We start from the raw sequence: 16,198 nt of genomic DNA, 5'->3' as shown, positions 1-16,198 counted from the left end.
TCTGATGAGGCACTTAAGGCTTCTGCCTTAGTATTCGGAACATGTTTTGCACTATTTTTTGATATGATTGCACACATTGGAGGCTGTTTAAAGCGAGCTATTAGCTTCTTACCCGAATTCACCGGGTCATTCTGAAGAGGGACTTATTCTTCAAGCTTAAACCGAAGAACGGTGCCGAGCGCAAAGACCAAATTATAGGATCCACTTTCCGTGACGCGCGGTAGGCACGGCGATGTTTTCGACCTACAGCCTTAGGGGAATGACTGGGAAGAAGCCCGAGAGAGGCGGAGCGTGGAGGCATGGAAATTTACCGCACTCAGCGCGCTAGCCACGTGCTCTCGCCAACGACGGTCATTCCTCAAGGACGTCGCCTCGGGGTCGTCAATATATTTGTTGTTACAGAAGTCCTTCGGGGTCAATGACTGCAAAATACCAGAGCAAAAAAAAAATGAATTCTGTTTTTTTACATGCCAAATCCACAATATCATTATGAGGCACGCCACAAGGGGAAACTACAGATTACTTTTGACCAGCTTGGATTCTTCAACGTGCACCTGCATCTCACTACACGGTCGTCCTTGCATTTCGCTCCCATTGAAATGAGGCCGCCATGGTCAGAAACCGAACGTGCGACACCACACACACACACGCACATATATATATATATATATATATATATATATATATATATATATATATATATATATATATATATTATATATATATATATATATATTTATATATTATATATATATTATATAGTTACTTCAAGAAGATTTCTTGATGCATTACGTCGACGTCATAAATTAATGTTTCTATTGAAGTGCTGCCGCTGATATTTATGCTCTTGCGGCAGTCAAGGACTGCGTGTGCAGGAATGCGAGGCATGCGTGAAGCGTATCAGATCAGTTGACAAAGATACTGCATATTTTCTCGGTAAAAGGAGAGGTCTGTGATTGGAGCATGTAAAACAAATCGCCATGCAGCAACGACAATAACAAGAGTAACAGAGACAGCAACACGTAACTGGAAAATTTATGAAGACCATCGTTTGTAAAACGGACGAATAGACCAGTTAATTAATAACTAACAAGGACTGTAGCTTTCTTAATTTATTGAACAATGTGATGGTTTTTTTTTCCCTTCCTGTTCCTCCTTCTTTTAAAAAAAGCAATAACCATAAGAAAGTATCGAACAAGCGAACATAAGTCGCATGAATTACTAGCGTGAATCAGTCGTCAATACAAAAAAAAAGGTAGTTCTCAACTACACAAAAGAAAAAAAAAGGATATATTGGCTTTGCATGACAATGAACTTCGTTACACATTTAAATGAACTATTCGCTCCATTCCGATGAAGTCTTTAAATACAGAGATTCTACGAATCGGCTCGCTTGCTACAGCACTATCATGGATCTGTGCGACCGCATGACTATGGACGTGAATGCGAATCTCATTCATTGTTTTTTAACTTACACCTGTCGCAGTGACATTCTCGCAACAGCTGCGCCGAATTTATCGCGATGCGTGAAGGCGCCGTGCGCTATCCATGCTCTACAACAGCTGAGCTGCTTAGGTGTAAAGCAGATATTGCACGGCCGTTTCCTGCGGGAGCTCTGGCGGTAAACGTATCACGCGCTAGCCTTGCGAAAAAATAAAAAAAAAGAAGAAAGGATTATGCAAGGTCCCACGTAATGTAGTGTGGACGGTGTACCCGTCAGTGCTATATTATGAATGTGCGAAAATAATAAATAAAAGACAAGAGGAAAGATGAAAGAAATAAGTTCCTACGAAGTGCTTCTTATGATTACTGGTAGTTTTGATAATCTCCTATGCTCTTATTCCATTTAATATTATCAACTGATCTTGACAGTGGAAATGTTTTGTGATTTGTATTCGCTGCACAAGAAAAGTAAACCGAAAATGTTCGAAGGTGCTCTTTAGGACTTCTTGACTACTGCTTTTCAATAAGGGGCGCAGTTAAGCACTCTGGAAAGCAGATGCAGTCATAGGTGGACACGAAGCAACGACACTTCACCGGAGCACATAAAATTTCAGCCCCCCACTCGGAAAAGTTCCCGCTGTCCTATTCTCTTGGTCGAAATTCTACGGCCGGTCGTACAAGATTTGTGGCGACAACCGAAAATGCCACGACCCTTTCAGCCCGTTAAGCTGGCTGCAAGGGATGACAGTGCGAAATTGAGCACATAAACGATCACTTTAAAGATGCGATCTAGACTGGCCCGCATCCAGCCGACTGCGCCGGCTCTACACATGCAACTCGATGCCGCGTTCGTGCGGCTACAACTCCCATTCGTGAGCCTCACTTTGAAGACCTTGCGTAACACACAGCTCGTGCAGGGACGTTGTCGACGTATTCGCAATATAACGTTCTGGGCTTGAGCCTGACCACTTAGCTTCGCTCTCGCTAAGCCACGTCGACAGCGTGGAGATCGGGCTGACGTTGATTCCTCAGCAAGTATTATCCGGCGCTTTCGCTCGTGGCGTCACCGGTGACGTCGCCGCGGCACGTCTCATAGTCGGGGAAAGAGTTTCGGAGCTCACCTAGGCAGGCCTGCATGACAACACGTGGAGGGAGCGGCGTCTCCGGAGGCGGCGACTGCAGTAATGGCAACTCCTACGAGCAGGCGACTCATGGATGAGAGAGTGACTCGCGTGGCTGCCTGCGGCATCGGATTCTGCCGCTGCTGCCGCCGCTGTCGGCCAAGCCTGGCGCGCGCAACAAACGCGACCTTGGAGCGCCAACATCCGCTCGCAACACGAGGTCCCCCAGCAGGCAGGTTCCTTTCGCCGCGCGATCATCGCTTCCTTCGCGGCGAGAGCAGCTGCTAACTGCAGCCGATGATGGCCGTACACTCTGTGCCATCTGCCAACTTTGATAGGTCAACGGGCGCCGAGAAAGAGGAGAGGAATAACGATAGAGCCGTGCGAATGGCCTGAAACGCCATTGGAGCAGTTACGAAGGCGCAAGTAAGCATGTGCTGTCATCGTAATTACCTTCCATCATCTATTGATATGCCTTTATAGAATTCGATATTATTTTCTTTAGTTCAATACGAAATTCTTGTCTCCGAATTGATATGCCTTTATAGAATTCGATATTATTTTCTTTAGTTCAATACGAAATTCTTGTCTCCGGAACGATTACAGCGGAGAACATGGATAACTTGGCAGTGTACTGCAAGGAAGGAGCGCTTGTCTCAAAGCCACCATGTCTATGTCACAGCGCTCTTTTAATTTTCAAACCTCAGAGTTGTAAATATTGATCTTTGTACAGATATAGGTTTTGTCGCTTGATGGAATTGGGAAAACTAAGAATGATGACAAATTGATGACATTTGACACATCATTTAAGAGTGACAATGGTATCTCCTTTATCATTATTGTTTTCGAAGCCTTGCGCGTAAGCGCACTCAGCCTTCTCCTTGTCTTGAAGGCAATAAGTGTGACATGCTAGCCTTAACTGAAACGTGGCTGTATCCGGATATCGCTAGCAAGGAAATATTTGACTCTGTTGTTCACGACTACAGCATTCACAGGTGTGACTGAAAAGATAAAATTCTAAGCCATTTCCACCCCAAGTGAAAGCTGTGCGAACTCGGAGCATTGATTCGCCTGTGTTTCCCTTGTGTATCTTCTGCTTATTGGCTCTTTTTGTTCTTTTCATGTGATTATCGTCTATAATCTCCTTTCTACTGTTTTTATAATGTTTGCTGCTCCGAGCTTTGTGCGCCTAACTCCGGGCGCTGGCGTTTCGCCTCCGCTTCTCTCTTCCGTAGATTGTGTCTAACTCCCGACGCTGGCGTTTCACTGGCTCGGAGAGAAGAATTGACCCTTCAGCGACGGTGGCGTTCACGAGCAAGCTAGCGCTGGCGTTCCAAGCGTGCAGCCTGCCCTACTTACGTGTATCAAACGTGGGACCTGCGCGACGCTAACGCGAGACATGAGACGACGACAGGGCGATCCCTTGAACTGCTCGGCAGTTAAAAAATGTATAGGCACCGTTCAGTCGAGTTTGCCAGTCTGACTGCAGCGCCAGAATACATAGCCTAGCGGATAAAAAAGCAACCTTGAGACGGCCTCAATGAAATTGGAACGCGACGCGCGCGTTTCGCGCCCTGCATCTGTCGGCGGATTGTGGCCGGGATCCGTGGCCGGGATACATGGGGGACGCGAGCACGCGTCTATTTTCTGCGTGCCCCTAACGGTGAATGCCGAAGACTTTGAGACGGGGCAGTTTGAGCAACGCAGCTCCATCTGGTCAGTGTGCGGTGCGAATGCTGTTTCACTGAAGGTGAAAGCCGTAGGAAGTGGAAGTGTGGAGCAGTGATTCGCCTGCCATTCAGCGACGCTCGCGTTCACCGGCAAGCAAGCGCTCGCTTTCCAAACGAGCAGCCTGCTCGGCGTCCACGGCGGTAAAGGAACCTTCATGTGTGATGCAGACGCGCCTCTCCCCTCCTCCTCGCTCTCGCATCACTTTTCGCTTTCTCTTTTCCACCCCCTTGCTATACTACACATACACGGCTAGCTATGCTTCACCCTTCCCAACTTCCTTTCCTTCCTCCTCACCAGTCCATCTTTCCTCATCACCTCACTTCCTTTCCCACACCCTGTACGGCGATGCTATATGCTCTACCCTCCGCCTCCTCCTTCCCGTCCATCCTCAACCCCTACGTACATTTCCTGACCACTGTACTATCACCATTGCGATAGGCTATTGCTTTCCACTCCGGACTCCTCCTTTCCTTCCTCCTCCACCCCCGCCCCCCCCCTTGGCTCTACCATCTATACACGGCTACGCTATGCCTTGTATACCTTCCCTCTATCACCCTCAGATCTCCCTCTCACTTCCTTGCAGTTAGCGTAGTATTACCCGCTTATGCTATGCCTCTACCAACAACTACATTCCCCGACACTCCCCGGACTAATATCACCACACGGGTCGGGCCCCATCACACAATGGTTAATTCGAACTGGAACCCCTGGTATTCATCACTCCTCGCAGAGGTCGGCCCAGAGTGATCACAATCTTGTTGGAAAATCGAACCAAACTACGTTTACTAGAGATGAAAAACAACAAAACAGCAGCTTTTTACAAGCAGATGAGAATTTGGATGCTGCGCAGGACCTCTTGGCAAGCTGCAAACGATGCTCATGGAGAAGCGACCAGAAGAAATGGCAAGCATATACAAATGCTGATTACTTTAATTTGATTGCATTAACTTTTTCATGTAAAATAAACTGTTTTGGAGCATAAATAGCGTCATACACTTGGACAGTAAGGCCGACTGCTACTATGAATGCATGTCGGTGCTGTTTTCTTGTGTGTCACGATCAATTAATTCTGTTCGCTGTCAGAGCTCCATGAAACTTAATTTGCGAAATCACCTACTACAAACGTGTAGTAGCGCCCAATTCGCGATAACGAGTCCAGAGGTGGCTCTTTGGGTCCTGCCCGCGCAGTGTGGCGCGGTGTCCGTTCATTCTAGCGCCCGTCCGCTAATCGAACCCGCTTAATTCGAACAATATTATAGTACCGTTCGAGTTTCGAATTTAACGAGCTTTTTACTGTACTAAAAGAACACGCTGTTATAATAAAGCGAATTACAACGTTATGAATTCCGATTTAGATATATTCTTGTACAAACATGCTGCTACCCTTCATTTCATAGTCGGACTGGTGAGAAAAAATGGGCACTCTTCAGGATAAGGTGTCTACGGTGATAACCAGCACGTCTTTTCTCAGTGAGATAACTAATGACAAATCTAACCCATGGTTCGCTAGATCACTACGCTTACTATGAAAGAGGAAGAAACGCAATACGATAGGGCCTAAACGCTTGCGCAAGCAGCTGGGACAATTGTAATTGGAATTAAACTACCCAATATATGTCCACTATAGAGCTAACACACTGAGGTGTCTGATGTCTAATAAATGACCTCAAGCAAAACCATACACTGCGGCCGTAGACGACATTAATTCTAAAATTCTCCAAAAACACTTTCATAGTATCCAGTCAAATACTGACACAGATCTTCAGACTCTCGTTAGAGACAGGTATGCAGCCCTCAGACTGGAAGATAGCCAAGGTCATAGGCGGCGAGTTTTCATTTTCCCGGAGGGGCGGGGGCCCGACTTTCCGACTTTTCTCTATATAAGTGTAGATAATAGTTCAATGGGCCAGTTCTTTTCGAGTAATGGGTATAACACAACGGAGGCGTTGTCAACAGCGATATAAATATTCATTTCCCAACAGTTTCGGGAGGGGACCTCCCTTCTCGGGGGATGAGTTTAAACGGGGGATGAGTTAACTCATCCCCGAAGAAGGAAGGTCCCCTCCCGAAACCTGTTGGGAAATAAATATTTATATCGCTGTTGACAACGCCTCCGTTGTCTTATATATATATATATACACATATATATATATTATATATATATATCTATATATATATATATATATATATATATATCTATATATATATTATATATATATAATATATATATATATATCTTGAGAGAGAGAGAGTCCGACTTGTACATTAAATAATTAATATAACCTTAGCCTCTGGGGTACCGACGCTGCGATATCTATGAAGATCTGTAGTGGAGACTCAGATTATTTTCCAATTTACACAAAGGACATCTATCAACCTCGTAAAGCTTGGCTCAAGCGAAGGAGGCCGCCATAGGCTGCTACTCGCTGACTGCATCGCATTAAAATATATTCCCACAATGCGTAGGATCTGTCGAATTGTTTTATTGACACGCCTTACTTTGTTTTAAAACATGCGCCATACAGGAGAGAGTAGATTACATGCTGGCACAGGAAGCTTTAATTATGCCAGTGAATTCAACTTATGATGGCCGAAATAATTCTTCAGAAGGTGCCAGATACCGTTTGCGACCACTACACCTTGTGCGAAGCTGGCGTTACGAATTTTTCCGTCAAAGGCTGTTTTCTGGACGAGTACTTGAGTTTCTCTTAGGTCACCGAACTGGTAGTAAACCCTTTGCTGATAAATCAAAAATGCGTACCATCTTTTCTCGGCACTTTTATAGGCAGCCATGTGGAAGGGTACCTATTTGTAGACAACCAAGAAATTTCCCTCTTTTAAATGGCAAGCAAGTCTGTGGGAAAGGATTCACTGACCGACTGTGTCGGGATTGCTTTGCATTCTCAGTAGCATTTGTGTGTTCTCAAAACCAGATGCTACGTGGTTCAAGACTTTTTTAACTTGTCATAGCTTAAGTGGTGCTTCACCTTGTTCTCAAGACCACCATATTCTGCGCATTCCAATCCGTTTGAGGGGCATTTCCCACTGAATGTCTGACTTGTCAATGGCACATGATCCCAATTTTAAGAGTCTGAAATAAAAAAGAAGCGGGCATAAACAGCCCCTAATTTGCTGTCAGACAGGGCGGCCAATGTCGGGGATCCAAGCCAAGCTCTTAAAAATATCCCGCCAAGGGAGCTTTGCCTGCCTCCCATGAAGCAGTCCGGAAGGGGCCCGAGCCCCCCCCACCACCACCCCCCCCCCCGTACTTTTCGCCTATGGCCAAGGTTATACCGATATTCAAGTAAGGTAAAAATACTCATTAACATCTATCTTTAAGATCAACAAAATGCTAGAACATACAATTGCATCCATTGTCTACAGCCACATAGAAGCTAACAATCGGTTTTTGCTAATCAGCGCGATCTCGGAGAAATTTTTCGCGTGAAACACAGTTTATTCTAATTCACAATTGATTTAACATGTAAAAGGGGCCCTGCAGATCTTTTCCAAGTAATGCAAGCTTCATTAAAAGAGCTTATTGCCTCACGAATCGGCTGCTGCAAAAATTTTTATAATCCGTCAAGCACGAGCGGAGTTACAGGGATTTGTCGCACGCTTCAGGCGCTTTCTCTCTCCTTTCGTACCAGCGAGCGCGCTGAAAGCTACGCAGTGCATGGGAGGCGGGGGAGGGGGGGGAGTGGGGTGACAAGGGGGCAAGAAGATGCGTCCTTTCGTAAGCGCACGTCATGACCTTGAGCAATTTCTTATTTTTCTTCGAACGTGCGGCTTACATTCAGTGTAATCACGAGAGCGCGCGCGGGCACGCCCCGCCACGGTGGTCTAGTGGTTATGGCGCTCGACTGCTGACCCGAAGGTCGCGGGATCGAATCCCGGCTGCGGCGGCTGCATTTTCGATGGAGGCGAAAATGTTTGAGGCCCATGTACTTACATTTAGGTGCACGTTAAAGAACCCCAGGTGGTCAAAATTTCCGAAGCCCTCCACTACGGCGTCTCTCATAATCATATCGTGGTTTTGGGACGTTAAACCCCAGATATCATCATCATCATCATCATCATCGCGCGCGGGCACGTGGCGGCATCCCACGGCCACCGCAGTAACTATGTAGCGCACGATGCTCATATCAGCCAATGGCCGTGGACTTTGTGTTTATGGCACTGGTCATTTGGGTTTATGGCATCGTTTGTCGAAAGAAGAGTGAACGATTTATAGCTGACTGAGAATTATTGTAAGTCCCACGCAGCGTGCTGCGCTATAATATTTGGCTCGCGTGTTCTTGGGAGCCTCGACTACCAATCGGCAGCGTTTTCTGACCATGCTGAAAAGGTCTTGCAGGTCCCTTTAACATGGATGAGGATCTAAAAGCTGATTGTCCTTTTCTAGACTTTTCAAAAGCGTTTGACCAAGTAGCACATCGCCGTGTGATTGTGATATTGTCGGTATTGGCATCGGCGATATACGCGTGTCCAGAACGGTAGCAGAGCGGACGGGGGCGCGCCATATGTCAGCCTTCCTCGCGGCACAGCGCTGACCGACAGGCGGACGGTGTCGTCGGCGGCGGCTGTGGCTGGCGACAGAGTTGCGGCGGTGCAGCGTCTTGACGCGGGCGCGAAGGAGGAGCATTACGGCGGACTGCAAAAGCGTAGCTTATCGCTCTTGGCTCAGACTACGCTGGTTCAGGAACTCCGAGGGATTGCTGAATTACATGGCGTACGACGTCAACAATCGAATCCACTTGAGGCTGCTACGACGGCAAGAATTTTCGCAACTCCTCCCACGCGATCGTTCTGATGGTCTCGTGCAGGTCATCGGAGCAATGTCCTTGAATATATGCGTAGCCTGGCGTCGAGCGGCGGTTGAATTTTCGGGTGCGCATTCCTAGGGCCTTTTCAATCGTTATCTCCTCCGAGAGAAATTCCGCGACGGTCTTAGGTGGCTTCCTTGTCAGTCCCGCGAAGAACTCCTGCTTTGCCCATCGCATGAGGAAACGAACTTTCTTCTCCTCAGGGATGTCAGAGTCGGCGTGTCGAAAAAAATCTGGTCATTTCTTCCGTAAGCATCATGACGCTCTCAAGCGTGGAAACTTGGGCAAGTTGGTAGGTCATAATTGAATATACGAACAGCGCAACTGACAAGGACAGAGGAAGGTAACAACACACAGCGCCGTGTGTTGTTACCTTTCTCTGTCCTTGTCAGTTGCGCTGTTCGTATATTCAGTTATGACGCTGTCCTTTGGGAGCTGCACCCGCGTTTACACAGCTGCGGCCCTTTCATTATACACATCGCTCGTGAAAGTGTTCAGGAATGTGGTTCGAAAGAGATCCTAGGTTCGAAGTGTGAACTCGCGATTCACAAACCAGGTCCTCGCGGCGTCTTCTAGTATACACGTGACGCAGCTTCTCTCCAGAGTCCCAGTTGTTGAAGGTGACGGCCGTACGATTCCAGACAGCTTTCCGGGTCTTCAAAGCATGATCTGCGGAATGTCGGCGGCTCTCGGACTTATACTGCGTAAGAACCGATGCAGGCGACATTGCTGCTTTCTTTGTCGTACTTGTGATGACGCTCTTCCCCCAACGCATGGGAAACCGCAATCCACGCGCGTCCAGATAATGTTCGGGTTCTTATCAGATGACTTGCAGAGGGCGCTACGAAAAGCGGGGCAGTCGTCTCCATAGCAACGCTCACGCTGCTGATAACGTGCATTTTTCTGTGCCATTTTGCTGGATAATGTGCATCCGCCAAGCGGCGTCGAGGGGCGAAATCGAGAGAGCAACAGGAGAGGGAACGGCGAGAGCGGCGGCGATTCGGCTACTCGCGGGCGCTCTCCGCCTCAAGCCATTAGATGGCGCACCGCTCAACTCAAGCCGGTCAAGTTTGAACTGTTTATTGGGTGAATTTGTGCCCAGAAAATTAACATACAAGCGAGCAGCACTCACAACAGAACAACAGGGGTGAGACATAGGGTGCTATGCAGGATGGCCCGAGCTTCTTGGGCACACGCATAGAGTTTCCTACATCTACCTAGAGGGAAAAGTGGCGCTGCGAGCTGTTGGACGCATGGGAATGCCGGGATATGTGAGCTTAGAACTTGACTCGGATTCGTATCCTTCACGTAGAGCCCAGACACCTCGAAGACGCGTCTGGCTTCAACGCGTTCCTTGCGTCGAAATGGTTGATTTCTTACTGAACGAGCACGTAGTGGGCTACTTGTTTTCTATTATTGCAGAAAAACTAGTTTTATTAAACATTGGAAGCTTCTGCGTCGATGTATAGTTTTACGAAGCGTAAAAAGTAACCAACGGCCGCTAAACTTGGCAGGCAGACGACAAAGGCAGCGTTCCCTCTGCCACTGTTCGTCGTCTGTTTCTCGCTTTCGCCGTTTGGTTATGCCGTCAAGGTAAGTGGACGTTTATTTTAAAATATAATAAGTGTAAATGACATCCGCTTATAAAAGTTTTGTTTTGGAGAAGCTTTATTTGCGCAGTCGTATCCGCTTTTGAGCCGAAGCCTCGCTCAACACCGGCCAACACAAGCCTCGCAGACACATATACCGTCATTGCCAGCGCTCCAACGGCGCCCCTTAAGAAATTGGCATAGACGGTGGCGCCAGATTTCCCTCTAGGTATTTTTGTAAGAAACTCTATGGGCACACGAGTTTGCTCCGAGCTCGCATTACGGCGGTCATGACAGGAAGACAGTGCGGAGCACGCGATAGCAGCGTTGATAAAAACGGTTACAAGAACGAGCATGGCGTCACATACGCATATGCGGCATTTGCGGCGGTTTTCAAAGGAACGCCACGTGCGAACGCGTCAGCGCCGCCACCCAGTCAACATTTTGACAGTGTAGCGACGTCAGCGTGATTGTCGCGCTATCTTTTTGCCAATAGAGTGCCTCGATGCGCGCGCGAGCGCATCGAGGCACTCTATTGCCAACTGATCATCGCGCCTCCCATGGGCGTGTTCGTGGGCGTTTGTCCTCTTTCCGAGAATTCTTTCGTTCCACCTGCAGCATGGAAATTTCCACTCTCGAAGGCAACAAGGGCGCACACGCAGCACTCTGCTGCAGCTCGTTTCGCGTCTCTGGAATATTACAGATAAATAAATGGACAGGTTACTGCTATACTTACATTACGCGTCTGAAAATCTTTCTGTAGTAACGAATCGATAGAAACAGTGTCTCCACTAACAAGTAAATAACATTTCTGGCCGCAAATCCCACCAGGGGCGCTTGCTTCGTGGCTGTGAGACATCGTGAGCGCCGTGAAGTTGAATGCGAAACATCGTAGCCACGTGATGATATAACCTTTAGTTCTTCGTGCGTGTGTGCATAGTCTGTGCGATTAAGCTGATAGATCAATAGTGCTGCTCGCTGGCGTTGCACCGTGAGCACTGCTCTTTCGCAAGAACAAATTCGATGGGCGGACCCGACCTTCGCCGCGGGCGTCTGTCAATCAAATTGATTGACGTGCGAACTCGGGCACAAACTCGTTGATTCTGAAAAGGCCCCAGTTCAACTCGGGACTGTCATAGTGCCGGTGTGCCTGTCAAGTGTTTCATGCAGTGGACGCTACTCAGCAGCTTCTTTGCATATAAAATAATATGGTCAGCTTGCACTATACTTATGCAAGGCTGGGGCCATCGGAGGAGCTTGTGGTCACCTAGCTTCTTCGAGCTTATTACGTGGCTCGTCTCAGTATGCTTGGCCTGCTTCAGAGTAATGACCGTGTCAGTTCGGTCTCAATATTCGTGCGTTTGATTAGGTGGGCCTTAATTAACATGGCAGTGAATAGTTACGTCTTCATTCGTAATGTTTTAATTAACATGGCAATAATTATTGAGCTTTCATTAACAAGTCCTCAATAGCACGAACGTAATTAACATATGCCAATTAAGTGATCATATTTACGCGTACTTGACGAGGAAGTTCCTAATTACCTTGTCTGGTCTAGCGAGCTCCTAATTAGTGTCGTGTTAATAACATGACCTATTCGGTCTTATTAACTGAACTGAATAGTCCTGTCTTGATTGTTAAAGTTTTAATTACTACGACATTAATAACTGAGGTTTAATTTGCAAGGTCCTGAAGTACAGAGGTAATTAGCATAGTCCTAATTATCATTATAATAATTAACACTATCTCGGCGAGTAATGTCTTGATTATCTTTGTTTTAATTACACGTCCTAATTAGCGTCGTGTTAATTAGCATGGTCTTAATTAGCTTGTTCTTAGCTTTACACGGTTTATTAGCATGGTCTTAGTATCACGTGACTTAATTAGCTCGACATTAGCATGATTTGGTTTAATCAGCTTCGTCATAGCATGTCCCGACTTAGCTAGGTATACCGCCCAGCCAATTAGCTAATCAGCCGGCCGCACCTGCTCGGGGAGCGAGCAGATGATTAATAAGAGGACGAAGAGGGCGCGCGCCGGCTGAGCAACGCGCTAGAATGTAGAGGCCGACCATGGTGATTACACACGGCGGCCTCCGCGATTAGCTCTTGGCGCGGTGTTGTAAGGCGCCCGGTCGGAACTAATCTCGGAGGCCACGGTGCTGATTATTCTCAAGGATACTTAGTGCAGACATTAAACGCTTGAAAATGGATTCAAACGGCCCGCGAACACATAAAAAATATATTTAGTAGAACTTTCTGTCACTTTTCTTGCATGGGTGCACTTCTGCTCTCAGTGAAACGACAAACAAATGAAATGGTCCCTCTAGTTTGAAGACACCACCCACCTTCTCGACCGCCCTTGACATGACGCCGCGTTCCATCCAGGTGGCGCGCCTAAAATGTACAAGCTGCGCCGCCCTGGCGAGCTAGTTGAGAAACAACCAGTAATACAAAGGCGCCGTGAGGCGTACGACGGCACGTTTCAACGTGCCCTCACATACCTCGTGGCACGTTCAAACCAGTTCAAACGCATGCTGAACGCATTCGACACTACCGCGGCTTTTGCTCAATGTGCCTCGTTTTGTAGGTACTTTGGAACACGCAAGACTAGCGAAGATCGGGACACTTCGCTGCACTGTGGCGCAGCGGGCGAGCAGCGATGCCACCATTCTCCGCTGATGTGTGCGGACGGGTACCGTCGCGAGAGTGTGCTGTCGAAAGGACGGAAGCTGTCATTGGCAACGAGATGGCTATGACGTGCAAGAAGCTGTTTTTCGAAGAGACAGCGCTTGTGACCTTTCGGCGAAGTGCCAAGCACCGCACGACGTAAACTTACAGGTAAGTGTGTTCAAATAGCGCTAGCAAGCTTGACGGTGTATGCAGTGTGCTCGCCGTGCGCCCGCTTGAAATAAAATGAGTGCCTCAGGCAGCACTGAGAACATTCGGCTCAGTGAGTGACAGCTGTTTTGAGCGAGCATATCACAATTACGTAATCTGTAGTTACAGCTCTCGTACTATATTACAGAAGCTGTTTCGCTGCACGCTTTGCTTTACGGTGTAACGACTGCGATATGAGCATTTACTGGGCACATGCAAGCCGTTAAAAATTTTTAACGGCTTTCATGTGCCCACTAAATGTTCGTATCACAGTCTTTACAAACAACGTTTTTGAAGTTGACGGTGAAGCGCGAAATAAATGTAAAAAGGCCGGTGTAAAGTAGAGATCAGTGGTGTTAGCGGAAATACAAACATGTCGCAGGTCTCGTGCTTTAACGACGTCGACTCGCCATCGACTGCAGACCGTTTGCAAACTTGCGATCGGGCGTCGTCTAAAGCCCGAACCATATTGAGCGTTTTGCCGGCGTTTCCTGGCGTTGCGTCCCTCGGCGTCGTCGCATCAACGCCGTCAGAGAGGGCGGCAAACCATATGAAGAGCGTTAGCTCAGCGTCACACAGTGTGACCAGAGGGAATGAACCTGACACCTCGTAAAGCAGTGTACAGTTTCCGTCAATGGACCAACAAGATATATTCCTGATTATAGCTTTTGTCTCATTAGCAGTTCTGTGGTGCAGAAAACGAGTCACAGTGACACAACGCCACCGAAAAGTCTATTTTTTTTTATTTGACTTGTAGCGCCAGCTATTGGCATTAAGAAGCACAAACTTGTAATATATGGCCTCTGAGCTTGAAGCTGCCGTACATCTTTGAGGCCACGTATTCGGCCAATACACTCATTCCTGCTAAGCCTACCGATGAACTTGAGTATGGCTCTCGGAAAGAGTTCAAAGATATCACGAGCACTTTGCTGTCGAAGCTTCTAGGGAACAAGCTAAGTCAAATACAAGCATCAATTGAGAACTTAAGGGCCACACAGTGCACGGCGACGACTTATTAGATCCGAGGCGGGCGGCAACCATTTTGGCAGCATCGACGACGCCGTTACGTAGCGGAAGTCGCTGCCAGCCGCACGCTGATTGGTCCTGCGTCCATCGAACTGCTTCCGGCGTCGACGCTGCCGCCCGTGATGTCTGGACCGTCCAGAGGTGGACGTTTCGGCCACCGTCACCGGTAGCGTCGACGTCGAGGGACGCCGGCGTACGAAACGCCGGGAAAACGCCGGCAAAAACGCTCTATATGGTTCGGCCTTAAGCCTGATACTTAAAAAAATGCCTTTGAGGAACCTAGTGCTTATTGACTTCGTGGTGGTTCCGAGTTTGACATGCAGTGTGATCAGCAATGGAAATGCGTAGACAACGGTTTTTCTAGCGGTCATGGACTTGTAACCGGTGTAGAGCTGTGCACGTGACAGTGACGTATATACCGTTTTACTCGAATGTAAGGCGAGTTTTTTTTTTCTAGATTTTTGCAACCTAAAGTCGACCCTCGCGTTACAATCGAATACCGAAATTCTGTTTTTTCTTCCTGGACGTAATGAAATGTCACACCTGGCGTTACAATAGTCGTCATGTTACAATCGAGTAAATACGGTATGTTTAATGTACGGCGCGATGCTTACGCAACCTAAGCTGTCATGTGCTTTCTTTGACTTTTTCAACGCCAGTTTCAAATAAAAGATTTGTGATGTTTTCCAGAGCGCCAACCCATGTGCATTGGTGGAAAGCAAGGCCAAAGGGAGTCAACTATGCTCTGGACTATTTTTTTTTTTTTTTCAGTTATTAAAGACATTTTTGATTGTGGCATTTGTGGATGCAACAATACCGCCGGTCTCGACGCTTCTTTTTTCCTCGTTTGATGATCGCGCACGGCGGCATGGTTCACGTTAGCAGCCACTCGTATTTGTTTGTATGCCCGAGTGTTTCCGGCCGTGCCCGGCAGGGCGGTGCAGCCTGTCCGCGGAAACTCCAGCGCAGGTTCCCCGGAGCGCACGCTGAGGGATGGGTTTCGTCGCGTACTGTTAGATCGTTCCAAAGGGGGTGGTTCCCCGGCGCATGTTCCCCGGAGCGCACGCTGAGGGATGGGTTTCGTCTTCGCGTACTGTTAGATCGTTCCCGAGTTTCGCCAAACTCGGGCCATCCTGCATAGCACCCATAGTCACCGATCATTGAAATCTGGTCGTTGGTGCAGCTCTTCGGCTTTTATACATTAAGGATCGAAGATTTTAGCGTGATCACTGGTGAGCATTAATTCCAGAATAAACTTGGCTGCTTGCGTTGTGCGCCCAGTAATATCACAAGCCAATCAGGAAGGTTCCCAGACATTTTGGCGTGCCCTGCGCTGAGCGCTCGTTACACATGTAACACGTGAGTTACATAATCAAAAGTTCAAAAAGAAGCGCGCGCGGCAGTATGCAAGTAAATATGGCAGGTGAATTTCTGGTAGTATTCGGATAAATACGGTAGGCCAGGATACCCATCACCAGCACCGGCCCACTTATTGTAACGGATGACAGATTACATTACAGCCAGACAGACGGATGGACGGAGGAATGGGCATGGAGACGGAGGACCATATATTACTGCAGAAA

At 47.7% G+C, this 16,198-nt stretch overlaps 1 protein-coding gene and 1 long non-coding RNA gene across 2 annotated transcripts in view; one reads left to right on the top strand and one right to left on the bottom strand.

Annotated features, from left to right (window-relative positions):
* The window catches only part of LOC119376740 (cystathionine beta-synthase-like), a 62,237-nt gene extending 59,582 nt beyond the window's left edge, over window positions 1-2,655 (bottom strand). The window contains 1 exon segment of the mRNA XM_037646476.2: window positions 2,565-2,655. Coding sequence (XP_037502404.1) covers window positions 2,565-2,580 — 16 coding nt within the window. The 5' untranslated portion in view covers window positions 2,581-2,655.
* A 10-nt stretch (window positions 2,656-2,665) lies between these two features.
* On the top strand, window positions 2,666-15,412 carry LOC125756584 (uncharacterized). Its single transcript, XR_007414618.1, has 3 exons — window positions 2,666-2,990; window positions 13,300-13,550; window positions 15,306-15,412. It is a non-coding gene; the product is annotated as an uncharacterized LOC125756584 (long non-coding RNA).
* Window positions 15,413-16,198: the final 786 nt, after the last annotated feature.

Source organism: Rhipicephalus sanguineus, unplaced genomic scaffold, assembly GCF_013339695.2.
Source record: "Rhipicephalus sanguineus isolate Rsan-2018 unplaced genomic scaffold, BIME_Rsan_1.4 Seq216, whole genome shotgun sequence".
NCBI classification, from domain to species: domain Eukaryota; kingdom Metazoa; phylum Arthropoda; class Arachnida; order Ixodida; family Ixodidae; genus Rhipicephalus; species Rhipicephalus sanguineus.
This window is presented reverse-complemented; position numbering and strand designations above follow the sequence as displayed.